Below are 15,922 nucleotides of genomic sequence, written 5' to 3'. Positions count from 1 at the left end.
GTGAGACTTTGAATGAAGTGATAGCCGATGTTAATATGCTTGGTTCGGCTATGAAAAGCTGGATTTTTGGTCATTGCATTAGTACCTTTGTTATCACAAAAAACTTCAGTTGCATCATCTTGGTTATGATGGATATCAACCAATAGTCGCCTTAACCACATAGGTAGGCATGCTGCAGATGTCACAACGACATACTTAGCTTCCAAAGAATAAAAAGCAACAACATCCTGCTTCTTGGAACTCCAAGATATCGCTCCTGAACCTAGACTGAAAACATGACCAAAGGTGCTTTTTCTGTCATCCACACAGCCTGCCCAATCACTGTTACTATACCCAAGTAATCTAAAATTGGCATCCTTGGAATGCCGGATACCAAACTCTACAGTTCCAGCAATATAATGGAGCACTCGCTTTGTTGCACCTAGATGTTGCTTTGTAGGCTCGTGCATGTACCTTGACAAAACACTCACAGAGTACATGGTATTTGGACGTGTGTGTGTGTCAAATAATTAAGTCCGCCAATTAGACTCCTGTAGTAAGTTGCATCTGCAGGTTGTGTACCATCTTCAAGCTAAAACTTGTCGCTAGCATTCATGGGGGTAGTTGCAGCCTTGCAATTTTGCATCTGAAACCGCAAGAGAAGATCTTTTGCATACTTTCTTTGAGAACAAAATATTCCATCATATTCTTGTTTCACTTCAAGACCAAGAAAGTATTGTAATTTCCCTAAATCTGACATATCAAATTCACTTTGCATGCAAGACTTAAAATTGGAAACAAGAGTTTCAAAAGACCCAAAATAAATCATGTTGTTAACATAAATGCAGACAAATAAGAAATCACCATTATCATTCTTTTTCACATACATAGTTGGTTCATTTTCACTCCTTACAAACCCATTCCCTAGAAAATAAGAGTCAAATCTTTTTGTACCACGCCCTCTGTGCTTGTTTAAGCCTATAAAGGGCGTTCTTAAGCTTATACACCTTTTCTTCCTTGTCACTAACAACAAATCCATCAGGTTGTGACACATAAAATTCCTCTTCTAGTTCTCATTTAGAAAGGCAAATTTCACATCAAATTGATAAACAGGAAGATTCATTTTGGCAGCTAGAAATAAAAGAGTTCTCACCGTTTCAAAACGAGCCACCGGTGAGAACGTTTCATCAAAGTCATTGATGTTGAGCATATCCTTTCGCCATGAGCCCAGATTTGAATTTATGAATGATTCTGTTAGCATGATGCTTGATTTTGAAATCCACTTTAAACCAATGGGTTTTTGTCCTTCCGGTAAAGCAACCAATTCCCATGTCTGGTTGTGCTCGATTGCTCATATCTCCTCTGTCATTGTAGCCTCCCATTCTTCATTGTCAAGTGCTTCTTCAAAAGAAGTTGGTTCTGTGACATATAATGCAAAAGAACATGACTCATAAATGTCTTTCAATGATTTGAATTTTCTGGGAGGAGTTTCACTAGCTGAATCTGGTACCGTTGTGTTCAAAGAGAATGATCTTCCCCTACTAGAGGGAGTTGTGCCACTACTTGCAACTGGTGATGCGTTAGGGCTCTTTGCAGTGGAACTTGGAGAGTCATGTTCAAGTGTGCTCCCACCAACAAGTTCATCATGGTTTGCAGCAGAAAAGTTGAACTTACAACATTAGAGTTAAAGTTTCATCTTGCATCTTCATTAAACACAACATCCCTGCTAATCAAAACTTTGCCACTCACAGAATTATATAACTTATATGCTTTGGATTTAGTATTATATCCCACAAAGATACATTTTACTGATTTGTTATCAAGATTTTTGCGAAATTGAGAATTCACCAAAGCATAAGCTATACATCCAAAAACACATAAGTGGCTTACCTTGGGCTTGTTACCTCTCCATGCTTCATATGGAGTTCTGTTGTAGACCGCCTTAGTAGGAGAGATATTAAGGATATAGAACGTTGTAGCGACGACCTCCCCAAGAAATGCTTCATAACACTTCTTGCTTCATCATGCTTCTCGCCATCTCTACAATTGTGCGGTTTTTCCGTTCTGCAATCCCATTATGTTGTGGTGTGCGAGGTGCTGTGAGTTCTCGATGAATTTCATTGTTCTCACACTATGTATTGAACTCATCTGACACAGACTCTCCACCTCGGTCGGTACGAAGTTTCTTGATTTGACACCCACATTGTTTCTCTACCAGGGACTTGAACTTTTTGTAGTCAAATGTCTCAGATATGTATTTCAAAAAATATAGCAAGCACATCCGACTATAATCATCGACAAACAACAGAAAATATCGACCACCACCACTAGTAGAATAAATGCTTATTGATGCGGTTCTTAAGTGGCCTATTGCGGCGGTTTTGGGCGCGCAACAATTAAGGGGGCAACAATAGGTAATTATTATATTGCTGCGGTTTTGAACCGCAACAATATTTGAAGATATTGCTGCGGTTTCTATGTAAAACTGCAGCAATATATTCATGTTATGGCAGGATGAAAGAGAATATTACTGCGATTTTTGGGGGAAAACTGCAGCAATATTTGTTATTTAATAATTATAAAAGGCATATTGATGAGGTTTTCCCCAAAAACCGCAGCAATATACCTTAATTAATAATAACATAAAGGATATTGTTGCGGTTTTCCCCCAGAAACCGCAGCAATATGCTTTTTTTTTTAAAAAAAAATTATATGCGTGTATACATAATTGGGAAGCTATGCAAACTTGAGGAAGCTATGCAGCAAGCAGAATGCAGCAATATGCAATAAAATTTCTACATAAATTTCGGCAGAGCTCCGTTTGTAAATTAGATAAACCCATAATTAGAAATTAACCTGTACAACAACCAACATCTACAACATCCATCCAAATTCAAAATTCCATCCAACAACCACCATCTCTAACATACATCATCCAAACTTCCATCCAACAACCAACATCTCCAACATCCACCATCCAAATTTCAATTCAACTACTATTAAACACATGAAACTAAGTATATATGATATGTTTGAGGTGTTTATAACATAAAGTAGCATGAAACTATTCATATTCATTCATTTTCAAGGAAAATGGCCCAAAATGGGCTAAAATGGCTTCTTTTGGTTCCAACATGGCTATATTGTGTATTACCAATCAAACTACTATTAAACACATGAAACTAAGTGTATATATGATATGTTTGAGGTGTTTATAACTTAAACTAGCATGAAACTATTCATATTCATTGATTTTCAAGGAAAATGGCCCAAAATGGGCTAAAATGACTTCTTTTGGTTCCAACATGGCTATATTTTGTATTACTAAACAAAACTACTATTAAATACATGAAACTAAGTACATATATGGTGTTTGAGGTGTTTATAACTTTAACTAGTATGAAATCCAAAACAACTATTAAATACATGTCTTACCATAGTGTTTGTCCACATCAAATCCAACAAGGTAGGAGAAATGTGTCTCCATGACCAATTGATGTTAAGCTTCCGTATAGAAAGACCGATCCAAATACCATAATTGGCTCGCCATTCACCTAATAAAGCAAACAATTAGAAATCCAAACATAAAATTGTAATAAGCATGATAAATTATAACTATTTACCTGTTGGTCTTCCCAAATCATCCAACTCCAAGACCATATCTCCTATGTTGTGGAGATTCATCATGGGACCTCTTTTACTCTTTCTAGATGCCTTTGGATTCCCACTTGACTTCTTCCCGCTCCCTTGTGAACCATAATATGCAGTGGTCTGATGTCGATCCAAGAATCAAAATAAGGAAATTAAATTAGAGAACGAAATTTACAATAATCAAATAAACACGAACCTAAGGGGGGTGGCTGCTGATCAGATGTCACCTCAACGCCAAGTAAAGCATTCCTATCAGCATTTAGTTCAAATCTTTCCATCCACTCATCAAAGGCATCTGCAGCACGATCACTGTCCTCTCCTTAGTCAACCTCCTTTTCTGGGTGAAAAGGTGCATCGGACTCCGATGAATGATCACTCGAACCGTCATTAGCCATATCTGTATCATATACATAGAAACAACAAAAAGTGTTAACGAAATTTAAGACAATATATATCAACACATTATTGTAACGAAATCTATTATAAGTACATTAATTTATAATTCAACTTACTCATATAGAACATTTTTTACCTTTAATTTTGGTCAATAAGTTACTCGATGACCGTTATAACTTCTTGGTGATCCATTCGCATGTAACTATTTTCAGTATCAGACACATCCATCATATCATCATTTGGGATTGAGAAAGGGGTGATATCATCAAACTTATCATATTCTTCTTCGTCATCAACATCACCAACTCCTAAAATTCGCCTTTTACCATTAATAACAATGCACCACTGAGTGTCTACAGGATCAGATACATAGAACACTTGTTTACTTGTGATGCGAGGATGAAAGGTTCTTCAGTGTCACGCAGACGACTCATATCGACTAGAGTAAAACCGCACTCGTCTAGTTTGCAAACCACTTTTATTATCAACCCACTTGCATTGAAAAATATGCATAGTGAAGTCACAATAATCGAGCTCCCATATTTCTTGAATGATCCCATAATATGATAGTTTATCATCAATCGGAGTTTTATCCTTTGCACTTGCATACTCCCTAGATGATGCAACCATTGAAACCCCACAATTCTGGGCCACCTTTGATTTCTTATCCTGACGTTTAGTGTAAAAGGTATATCCATTGATATCATACCCTTCATACGATTTAAAATTGTCACGTGTACCGTATGCCAACCACTTAATTGTATCGGGTACATGATGGTTGTTTGCAGACAATTCACCAATTACTTTATTGTGGAACCAGTCAATGAAAGACCTATTATGCTCATTCATCAATGCCCTTTCCCTTTTGACGATTTTTGTGGCGCAATTCACGCATATGTTTTCTAAGTATGGATTAACTTAACATGGTGCAACACGAAAATATGAGCTTGATTCAACTCACTCAATGAAGGTGAAACATGTCGCATTCCGACCCCACCCTTGCCTTCCAATCTACCCTCTTGTCTGGACTTTGGAAGACCTATTGTCACAGCCTTAGCAAAATAAGAAGAACAATATCCTCCAACCTATTCGACAATTGTTCCTTAAATAATACTCGCCTCTGGTCTTGCTGGATTCTTCACTTTCTTTTTCAAAGAACCCATATGTCTCTCAAAAGGGTATGCCCATCTTAGAAACACAGGACTACACATTTAATCTCCTTACCAAATGAAGGACTAAGTGAACCATAATGTCAAAAAAAAGGTGGAAAATACATCTCAAATTGACAAAGTGGATCACCACCTCATTTTGCAAAGCATCCAACTTATCAGGATCAAGTACCTTGTTGCATATGGTATTGAAAAATGAACACAACCTCGTGATAGCAAGCCTGATATGTTTTGGAAGAATCCCGCATATTGCAATCGGCAAAAACACTTGCATCATCACATGAGAGTCAGGGGACTTCAACCCAATTAATTTCAGATCAGTCATAGAAACAAGTCTTCTCATGTTAGATGAGTATCCAGTGGGAACCTTAATACCGTATAAACACTCACAGAACAATCGTTTCTCTTTCCTAAACAATGTATACAAGCTGGAGGCAAATACTGTTGTTTCCCTTTCCTTTCTTAGCTTTTCCTTAACCTTGGCCATAAATTAGGCAATCTTCAATTTCTCCATATCTCTACGAACCTTAGACCATCCTTAGTCTTTCCGGCATATTCAACAGAGTACGATAATTGCATCACAAACATTTTTTTCAATATGCATTACGTCGAGACAATGTCTAACTGGTAAGTATTTCCAATAAGGAAGTCTTCAGAATATAGACTCCTTTTTCTAAATTTCCGAAGGTTTAACCCCTTTAACAAATATTGTTCTCCATCTCCTTAACACGATTATAAACTTCTTTTTCGGTTAACGGCGTAGGAGCTGGAGCATTTTCAACAAACCCGTTAAATGGTGCTTTTTTCTTTCAATATGGATGAGAACTATGTAGGAATTGTCTATTAATGATATAGATAATTTCCCACAATGTGGCAAATGTGTAGCCTCCATACCATTCTCACAAATGGGACATGTCTTTTTTCTGTTGACCTTATACCCTAATCATTTATAGTACAGAATAGCATAGCATGACACCTAACATCTTCATTAGAATCTTCATCAAACACCATAACACCTTCGTCCCACATCTTTTTGAGATCTTCGATGAGAGGTGCAAGATAGATGTCTATATCATTTCCCTGCTGCTTAGGCCCAGAAATTAAGAGAGACAACATAATATACAGCCGCTTCATGCACAACCATGGAGGAAGATTGTATATCACTAAAAGAACACGCCAAGTACTATGTTGACTATTTAATGTACCATAAGGGTTCATTCGTCCGTACACAATGCAAGTCTCAAGTTCCTAGCTTCCTGACCAATATTCCTATATCTGGAATCGATAGCTTCCATTGAGGAGAATCTGTGGATGCCTAAGCATCCCATCTTTCTTTCTCGATCAGCATGCCATCTTATTTTGTGCATCTTCTTTGATAGAAAAGAGCCTCTTGAACCTTGGCACAACTGGAAGATACCACAATACTTTCGTAGAAAAATCCGTATTGCCCGGTCCGGGTTCAACCCCATCCGGCAATTTGTAGCGAGACATACCACACCTCGGGCATTCATAAAGGTCCGCATACGCATTTCGATACAACAAGCAATCATTCGGACATGCATCGATCCGCTCATATTCCAAACCCTAAGGACCCATTATATTTTTGGCATAGTAGTTGATTTTGGTAATAAATTACCCTCAGGAAACATATCTTGTAAAGCTTCTAAGAGTTATGTGAAGCCTACATCAGTCAAATTATGTTTTAGTGTTATGTTGAAAAGAGTTAAAACCCCACTCAATTGAGTGTATTTTGTATACCCTGGAAAAAGGGGTTTCCAGCAGCTTCAGACAAACTGTCAAACACTCGTGACCGCTCATTACAATGGTCACGAGCCCCTTCCAACATCTCACCTAATCGATCATCATCAAACTCTTCATCCTCAATGTCACTATTATTTCAGTTGTCATATTCATCAACTACTACATCATCACCTTCAATCCTAACATGATCTTCAATCACAACTTCATTCTCAACCCCGACATTCGACATATCAATCTCTAATGAGTTACTAGTGCCAACATCAACATTAACCCTATCCTGAGTATATTTTCCCTTCTCACCATGTCATAACCAAATATAATACTCAATCCTAAATCTACGACGAATAATATGATCCCTTATGGTCTTAATACAAGAAATCATATTCACATTGTAGCAATCAACACAAGGACAATAAATCTTAGCCTCGCAAGTAAGTTGTTGATGTTCTACAGCACGTTTACAAAACTCATTCACACCTTCCACGAACTCCAACATATTTCGCTTTCCATACATCCAACTTCGATCCCTTTCTAAAAAACCCCACACATACATACATAAAAAATTATTATCAATTAAAAAATTCACATAAATATAACAAAAACAAACTAATATTCAATGCATGCTTCCATTGGGTCCTTATCACTCCAACCTAACCGGACCTTAAACGTCCAATCGCACTAGTGAATGCATGTATCATCTTTGATTCTAAGTAAAATTCGGTAGCATTTCTCTTCAATTCTCCAAGTACACGATAAAGATAGTTGTTTATCTTATATGTACCCGGAGAACAAATTAGGAAAATGAATAAGTGTATTTCACTTAGAATCAAAGAATCAACACACATTCACCACCTAAGTGAGATGTGACGTTTAAGAACCGTCCCAAAACGGGGACTATTCAAGACTTACTCGTACTGAAGAGTAAGTCTTGAATGGGTATCTAGGCAATATTATGTACATAAAAACAATCGCATTCAAGCGATTCCAAGTATTCACCAAACAATAATCGCATTCAAGCGATTTCAAATTACCATCAAACAACAAGTACCAAACCATTCCTTAGATTTCCCTTCTCCTCCCATTGGCGAGTCTATAAATATAAAGGCATTGCATATCACTTTAAATAAATAATTGCAAAAACATCACAAGAACTTAAACATAAACAATCTCGTATGACATTTTAGGACATACAAAACTTAAGCAAAATCATCACGAAATCAGTTTTTAATACTCAAATCTTATAACTAATCATATATATACTTTATACTAAGCCTTTTAGACTACAATTTAAGCCAAATTTTTCATTAAAACACTAATTAAGAAAAATTAAAAAAAAAAACTAACCTAAAATGACAAACCCTCGCCGGAAATTCGAGGAGAAGCGCCAAAGGTGAAGGAGGGGCGCCGGTGAAGAAGTGGCGCCAGTGAAGGAATGGCGTCAGTGAAGGAAATACGGAGGACAAGCGAGGAGAAACAAACCCAAAACGAAGGAGGAGAAGCGGAGGAGATCGAAACAAAAAACCCTCGTCGGAAAACATCGGCAACAGTCGACGGAAACTCGCCCGCACCTAGTCGCCGGAAACAAACCTCGCCGGAGTGTGATAGAGTGTGAGAGGAGATAAAGAGAGAGATAGACTTAGAGAATATCGAAAAAATGAAAACTCGCGTGCGTTTGTTGGGAAATGAGAGCAGCAAATATTGCTGCGATTTCTTGGGAAAACCGCAGTAATATTTTTAAAAAATATTTTTTTAATATATTGTTGCGGTTTCCCCAAGAAATTGCAGCAATATTTGGCTATTTGCTGCTCTTGGTTGAGAAGTTTTTCAAAATATATTTGTTGCAACAATATTGCTGCGGTTTTGGGCGGAAACCGCAGCAATATTGTTATTTTATATTTTTACTTTTCTTTTTACGTGATATATTGTTGCATATAGGTAAAACCACAGCAATATCACCGCAGTAATAAGCATTTATTCTACTAGTGCACCCAAGGACTCAACTGACATAGGACAACAAAGGTCAGCATGAACTTATTCTAGGCCCTTTGAAGCTCTCCTAGCCTTTCCTATAGGAAAAGAATGTCTACTTTGTTTTCCATTAACACACCCCTCACAGAAACTGATATTACTGATTTTAGGCAACCCGACAACCATTTCTTTATGGCCTTACAATTGTAATCCTTTAACATTCAAATGCCCATATCTTAAATGCCACAAATTGTCTCCAGAACATTCTGTTGCTACTAGTACATGATTTTGACATACATCAAGGTAAAACATTCTGTCTGAGGTCATATTAACGTCAAAACATTTTTTGCCAGACTTCTTTCATGAATGCTACAAGACTTATCATCAAATATAATTGAATAACCACTAATCATCAATTGTCCAACACTCAACAAATTATGAGCCAGGCCAGGAACGTATTGCACATCTTTGAGTAATTTGACATTACCTAAAGAGGTTCTCGGGACAACAATACCTCTTCCTTTAACCTGAATTGGTTTGTCATTTTCGAGCCGAACTTCAGATTTTTTCGACTCGTCAAGTTCCTTAAACATAGATTTTGTGCCGCACATATGATTGGAGCAGCCACTATCTATGAACCACACATCATTGAGCAGAATGTCAAGTGCCGAATGAGCCATAAACAAATTGCTCTCCTCATCTGCTTGCTCAGTGAAGTTGGCTTGGTTTTCTTCTCGTTGTTTCTTGCAACATTCAACTTCTTTGTTCCCATTCTTTTTACAATAATGGCACAGAATGTGGCTTTTTCTATGACATTGATCACCAAAGTGTCTACGACCTCGTCCCCAAAAGCCACCTCGTCCCCGAAAGCCACCTCGTCCTTTGCCACGACCTCCAGAATTCGAAAATTTTCCCTTAGAGGAAGGCTCCCCCTTCACCTGAAAGGCTTTTTCTTCAACCTTTTCACTAGACCTACCCAACCTATCTTCGTATAACAATACCTTTGGTTTCCTCAATTGCAGTGATTAGAGGATTAAAATGGGAGAGTAAGGTTCTCAAAACCTTCTTAACAACAGTGGCTTCAGTTATTGTTTCACCATATGACCTCATTGTATTAACAATACCAGACACTTTTGAAAGATACTCTTGAACTGACTCTTTCTCTTTCATCTCCAACAATTCAAAACTATGGCAAAGAGTTTGTAACTTAACGGTGATTACCTTCTTATCACCAAGATACTCTTGTTTGAGAATATCTCACGCTTGTTTGGACGTTGTTACTACTGCATTCGTGAGAAGATGATGTCGTCAAGCGCTTGTTGGATGAAGAACAAGGCTTTGGCATCCTTCTTGTGTTTGTCTCGTAATGACTGATCAGGGTCTTTGGTATCCTTTTTATCTTCAAACCCAAATTCAACCAAATCCCATAGCTCTTGAGACCTAAACATGGTGTTCATTTAGGTTCCAAAATTGGTAATTTTCTCCCTTAAAAATTGGAATTAAGGGATTAGATCAGAGGTGGGGTTGGTTTCATTTGCTAACATGATTGGGCGAAAGATAGAAAGAAATTCACTCAGTTTGCTGAAGATTTTTTTTCTTTTTGTTTCACTTTCGTACTGTGTTTTGCTCTCACACACTAGAAACAAATAAAGGCAAGGTTGGTTTGCGGTGGGGATTGTTTTGCTTGGTTTCTCTCACCTACTTTACCAATTTGAGAAATATGAAAGAGACCTGCAGTGGTTGACTTCCTAAACTGGATCTAGATACCAAAACTGTTGGAAAATAAAATAAGTGGTGACAAGTAAGTGAGAGTAAACTTGCTTTATTAAGGGCATGTTCGGCAACAGCTTTTGCACAAGCTTTTAGTGTTTTGACTAAGTCAAAACACTAATTAAGTGTTTGGCATAATAGAGGTTGGAGTAGCTGTTGGAGTTTCAGATAGCTTTTGGATAGCTTTTCCCAAACATTATATTTTATAGCGTTCAGTTTCTGTAGGTAGCTTTCTACTTTTTTTATTTTTTTTTTTTTCAAAGGAAAAAATTCCACTTTTTAAGGATAAAAATTTGGAATTAATAGAATATCATATATTCAGGATAAAAATTTGGGATTAACAGAAAAAAATCCCACTTTTTAAGGATAAAAAATCCCACTTTATCAGTTTTATTAAAGATAATTTTTTTAACAACTAACTCTCTTGTTTTCGTTCTCCTTATATTTCTCAATGTTGATTAGTATACTAATATGGCTGCTAGATACGTAGATGGCTTGGTGCATTATATTCTCATTAATATTTTTATATTGTTCATGGTCATATTAGATATGTAGATGACTTCATCTAATAACAAATAAGGGACGAACGAGGTATTTAAGTGGACTGATGAGGACACTGTCATCCTAGTATGAATCATATAATAATTAATCATATAATTATAATTAATATTATAATTAAAAAATATGTTATTTTTATCATATATAAGCATAACAACTACTTTTACCAAACACTTATATTGTAAACAGCTACTTTCACAGCTAAGAGCTAACAGCTACTAGCCGACAGCTAACAGCTACTCGAACAGCTAACAGGTAGTCCAACAGCCAACGGCTACTCCAACAGCCAACAGCTACCCTACAACTACTTTTGCCGAACAGGCCTAACTTGATAATCAAAGTAACCGACATACAAAGCTTTTATCGTTATTCTATATGTCAAGAGGGGTAGGACATACACCAAAAAATAAAAAAAAAGTAACTACTTATCTTAATTAAATAATAAAAAAAAAGTAAAAATAGAAAAAGGAACAACCTATTAATTAAAAAAGTAAAAAAAGAAAACCGTCAACATTTCAAAAAAAAAACCTAATTTATTATATATAATTAACAATTAATTTAATTTTCTACATTCCTTAAAAAAATAATTTTCTAGGTATTTTCGCATACATCGTGTGCATGTAAAACAAGTAAGCTAAATCAAAACAAACTTTACTAGAAAGGAGGAGAACATGATAGGAATCATGGACCCACTTCCACAACTAATTTACTTGACTACATCCTGCATGTCTAACAAGCTACTCAACTAATAAGCTATAATAAGGGAAGGGGGGAGCTATGGTGTCCCCGAATGAAGAGACTATGTTACCCCCTTCCCATTCTAAATTACAAATTTACTTACAAATCAAAGGGGGCATCAAAACAAAAATACAAAAAATATAATTATAACAATCACTCACAAACTACAACCTATGAAAAAATTGACTTGAAATCAAAGTGTCCACTTTCTTTACAATTTACGAAGTACTGTACTTAATTCAAAAATCAACTAAAAAATTATAATATTAGAAATCATAAATAAATTCAATAAAATTTCTATTTTGTTCATAGAATTTAACTTTCAAAAGAAAAAATAAGGAAAAATTGACAAAAATAAGCCAACCTTTGGCCCATCTTCCCCAAATAAATCAACCTTTTGAAATTCCAAAAATAAGCCAAGGTTTGCATCATTTTAGCCAAATTTAGGCTTCTGATTTAGGTTTACCTACTAATACAGGTTGTAACAGGTTAATAATAATTGATTAAAATTAACTATAATAAATCAAGGTTATGATTAGAATTAATTATAATAAATCAAGGTTAATTATGATTAATGATATATGATTATTATAAATCAAAATAATCACCACCAAACCTAGCCCCACCACTACCGAACCCACCAGCACCACCACCACCATTAAACACCGAACCTAGCCCCTCCACCGCCACTAACCCAACCCAAACCCAAAAACCACCACCGAACTCCAAAACTTAAAACCCGAGTAACCACCCCCAACCCATAACACACCACCAAACCAACCTCACCACCATTCTCCTCGAAACCACCATACCCACTACCATCCTCATCCCGCAGCCAGCCTCATCCCGAAGCCACACCGAGCCCATAACAACCCAAAACCATCAGCCTAAAACCACCCAACCCCACCTCGAAACCCTAAACACACCGTCACCCACCCCAAACCCAAAAATTACAACCCGAAACCACAATGCAACTCCTAAACTCACCGTCACCCTCCCCAAAAATCATACCTATGCCCGAAACTGCCCCACATAAACCTGAAATCACAAAAAAGCAAAACCACCACAATCAACTTTAGAAGGAGGAAGAGAGAGAAAGGATATCGAAGGGAGGGAGAGAGAGAAAGGAGATGTTGTGGCGGTGGAGATCCAATGGGTGAAGATCTAATGGGTGGTGATCCGGTGGGTGGGAGGTCCGGTGGTCGGAGGTGCGATGGGTGATGAGGAAAGAGGGAGGAGAGAGAAGCAAGAGATTGAAAGAGAGGAGACAGAAAAATAAAGAGCGAAAAAATAAATATAAAGAAATAAAGAAAATTAAAGAAATAAAAAATAAAACAAAAATATTACCTGTATAATCGGTCATAGGTCATCTGACCTAAATTTGGAAAAAAATGATACAAATGTTGTATTATATCTGGAATTTCAAAAGGTTGGCTTATTTGGGGAAGATGGGCCAAAGGTTGGCTTATTTTTGTCAATTTTTCCAAAAAATAAAAAGAATGGTGAGAAACTTAAGTGACAAAAACTAACCAATCAAATTTTGCAACTAAAAATAATTATACTTCGTATGTCTAATGTTCAAATTGACTCTTATGCCGAAGAAAATCGAGTTTCTGTTTCGACAAAAAATTCAAGCACGCATCGCGTGCAAAAAATTCTAGTAAGCTATAAACTAGGAATTGACTAATATAGAAGCACTTAATCAAACACATTGTGCAATGTATCTCATTCACATTTATTTATTTAAGTGGTTGTCAATACATAATATGATCTATTTGTCAATACATAATATGATTTATTATATCACATATGATACACAACATAAACATAGATTTGATTATTTGTGTAATTTCACTCCAATCTTAATTAAACACCTAAGTTTCAATGAGAAACTGAAACCTGACGAAAGGATCTTATACCGTCATCAGAACGAAATTCCATATCTGTATATATACCAATATCTGAGCTTATGTACCATAATACAAACATATATATATCTTTCAATAAACAGCAAGACCAGGCCAATAACTTTTTGAGCTTGTTAAATCTGCATGACTTCTTCCTCAAATACCTTCATAGCAGATGCTGGCATTCCAAGATTCACACTTATGCTTTTCCTATCCTCTCCACTAGGGAGAAACAATGCGACCTCTTTCTCAGGCAAGCCAACAGGCCCCGTGTAAATCGTCTCACCCCATCCAAAGTCAGGGGAATGAAATGCTAATCTAGACCAAGCTGTGATCACTAGTGTACCATTAAGAGAAGGCCTAGCCCTTGTCATCTCAAAGTAGTCTATGGCAGATCTCATGTAACTATCAGTAACCAACTTAACTGCTCCTTGAACTAACTCTACCGCGTGTGACAAAGGTTCGTCAAGTAGATCTCTTGCTTTGCAGAGCGCGTTAGTCAGAACAATCCCGTTCCCAAAAAAACCCTTAGGCAATTCAGGATTGAATCTAGAGCGCCCATCAACTGCAAACAGAAGCTTCGTTTGTTGATCAGGATTCATCCTTAGAGCTTTGCATCGCGTTCTCCAGACCAAGGCTGTTAATGCCTCGAAAGTAGTACACTTGGTTAAAACTCCGTGTTCTAAGGCTTTGTTCTTTAATCGTACTAGCTTCTCAGGGTTGAAAGAGAAAGAACGATACATCATTTCTTCGTCGTAGAGTTCATGGGTTTTTGATATGTCTTGAATATCAAGAAATTCATTATGTGGGAATTCGATCATAGGTGGGTTTCGTGCACTGAGGATAGTCCTGTCTAGAGCTGGTGGGAGGCTTAGGGGTAATCCTCGCGCTATTTCACCCCATGAATGGATGAACTCCACTGCAGAAATTCCATCAGCCATACAATGGTTCATGGCCATGCCTACTGAAAAGGCTCCACACTTGAACTTTGTAACCTGGATTTTTTTAGAAAGATGAGTATAGACATAATTAATCTTTCAGTTATCCAATCTCAACAACTATTGACTAAACCTTTACAAGACGACATACTCGGATACTCGTGGTGATTTTGGTAACTCTTTTTTCAGAAGCCACTCGTTTTATTTTTGTAGGAAATTACCAAAAACACCCATTTGCTTCTACAAAATTACCAAGATGCTACTATAATTAAATGAGAACAACCACGATAAAACCCAAGAAAGGACATCGAAATATACAATAAATCCTCTTATCAAATCATGCCTTTTTTTTTTGTGTTGACATGCGTGAAAAGTGTAAGTGTATAGATTAAAATGAAACGGAGGGAATACTACTCAAGTACCTGAACAGTAAAAGTAGGAGTCTCAATGATGTTTTTGGCACCAGGAACTTCATATACAAGGTTTTTCAGTACCATAGGATCAGCACTAGCTATGCCTAACATCTCCATCACAGAGCAATTTGCCTCTGCTTCGACGAAAAAAGGCCCTTCTCCCGTGCAATCAACAATCAACTTTCCTTCAGGACTGATCGTTAACCGCCCCGCAAGAGGGTAGAAATGCACAAGAACCTTAGACAATGATTCTCTGATAACTTTAGCAACATCTATAGTTTCCTTCTCTTCTGACTTGTACAGGTAGATCGTCCTCATAATAACAGCTATGTTTTGGTCCAAGTTGCATAGGAAGTAATGTCCTTTTTCAGTTTCCTCCATTGGTGGGACTCTTGTAGGCTCATCTTTCTTTACTGTAAGCTCCAAATTAACATTACAAGCACTCCCCATTTTACAGAAAAATCTGCCCCATAATTTCCAGGAAAAACGTTAATACTTTTACAGGATAAAAGATAATCAGCTAAGAAACACAAAAGGCACACAATTATCATGTACTTCTTCCCTTTTTTTAGTCTTATCATTTTGACTTTGAAGCTGTCCATATACTCACTATGACAATCTTGTATTATTAATAGGTAAGAAATGACATAGTCACGTGAGATCTTGTTAGATTA

At 36.8% G+C, this 15,922-nt stretch overlaps 2 protein-coding genes across 2 annotated transcripts in view; both read right to left on the bottom strand.

Moving 5' to 3' along the window:
- Nucleotides 1-9,247: 9,247 nt before the first annotated feature.
- LOC130591431 (uncharacterized) lies at nucleotides 9,248-10,381 on the bottom strand. Its single transcript, XM_057394749.1, has 3 exons — nucleotides 10,209-10,381; nucleotides 9,987-10,110; nucleotides 9,248-9,925 (listed from the first exon to the last, which is right to left on the bottom strand). Exons 1-3 carry the CDS (start codon nucleotides 10,379-10,381, stop codon nucleotides 9,248-9,250), a joined length of 975 nt encoding a protein of 324 aa, XP_057250732.1.
- Nucleotides 10,382-13,688: 3,307 nt separating this feature from the next.
- The window catches only part of LOC104893839 (omega-hydroxypalmitate O-feruloyl transferase), a 2,667-nt gene continuing 433 nt past the window's right edge, over nucleotides 13,689-15,922 (bottom strand). The window contains exons 2-3 of the mRNA XM_010679975.4: nucleotides 15,258-15,711; nucleotides 13,689-14,892 (exon numbers count right to left, since the gene is read on the bottom strand). Coding sequence (XP_010678277.1) covers nucleotides 14,032-14,892; nucleotides 15,258-15,698 — 1,302 coding nt within the window. The 5' untranslated portion in view covers nucleotides 15,699-15,711 and the 3' untranslated portion in view covers nucleotides 13,689-14,031. The remainder of the gene's footprint in view (nucleotides 14,893-15,257; nucleotides 15,712-15,922) is intronic.

The sequence above is a fragment of the Beta vulgaris genome, chromosome 5 (genome assembly GCF_026745355.1).
Source record: "Beta vulgaris subsp. vulgaris cultivar EL10 chromosome 5, EL10.2, whole genome shotgun sequence".
Classification (NCBI taxonomy): Eukaryota; Viridiplantae; Streptophyta; class Magnoliopsida; order Caryophyllales; family Amaranthaceae; genus Beta; species Beta vulgaris.
The sequence above is the reverse complement of the archived record's forward strand: the minus strand, read 5'-3'. Positions and strand labels throughout refer to the sequence as shown.

Coding starts and splice junctions, on each gene's coding strand:
- LOC130591431 (XM_057394749.1), bottom strand. CDS start 10,381: ATGAACACCATGTTTAGGTCTCAAGAGCTATGGGATTTGGTTGAATTT. Junction 10,111..10,208: donor ATCATCTTCTCACGAATGCA/GTAGTAACAACG, acceptor TCTTTGCCATAG/TTTTGAATTGTTGGAGATGA. Junction 9,926..9,986: donor AAGCCACTGTTGTTAAGAAG/GTTTTGAGAACC, acceptor AGGAAACCAAAG/GTATTGTTATACGAAGATAG.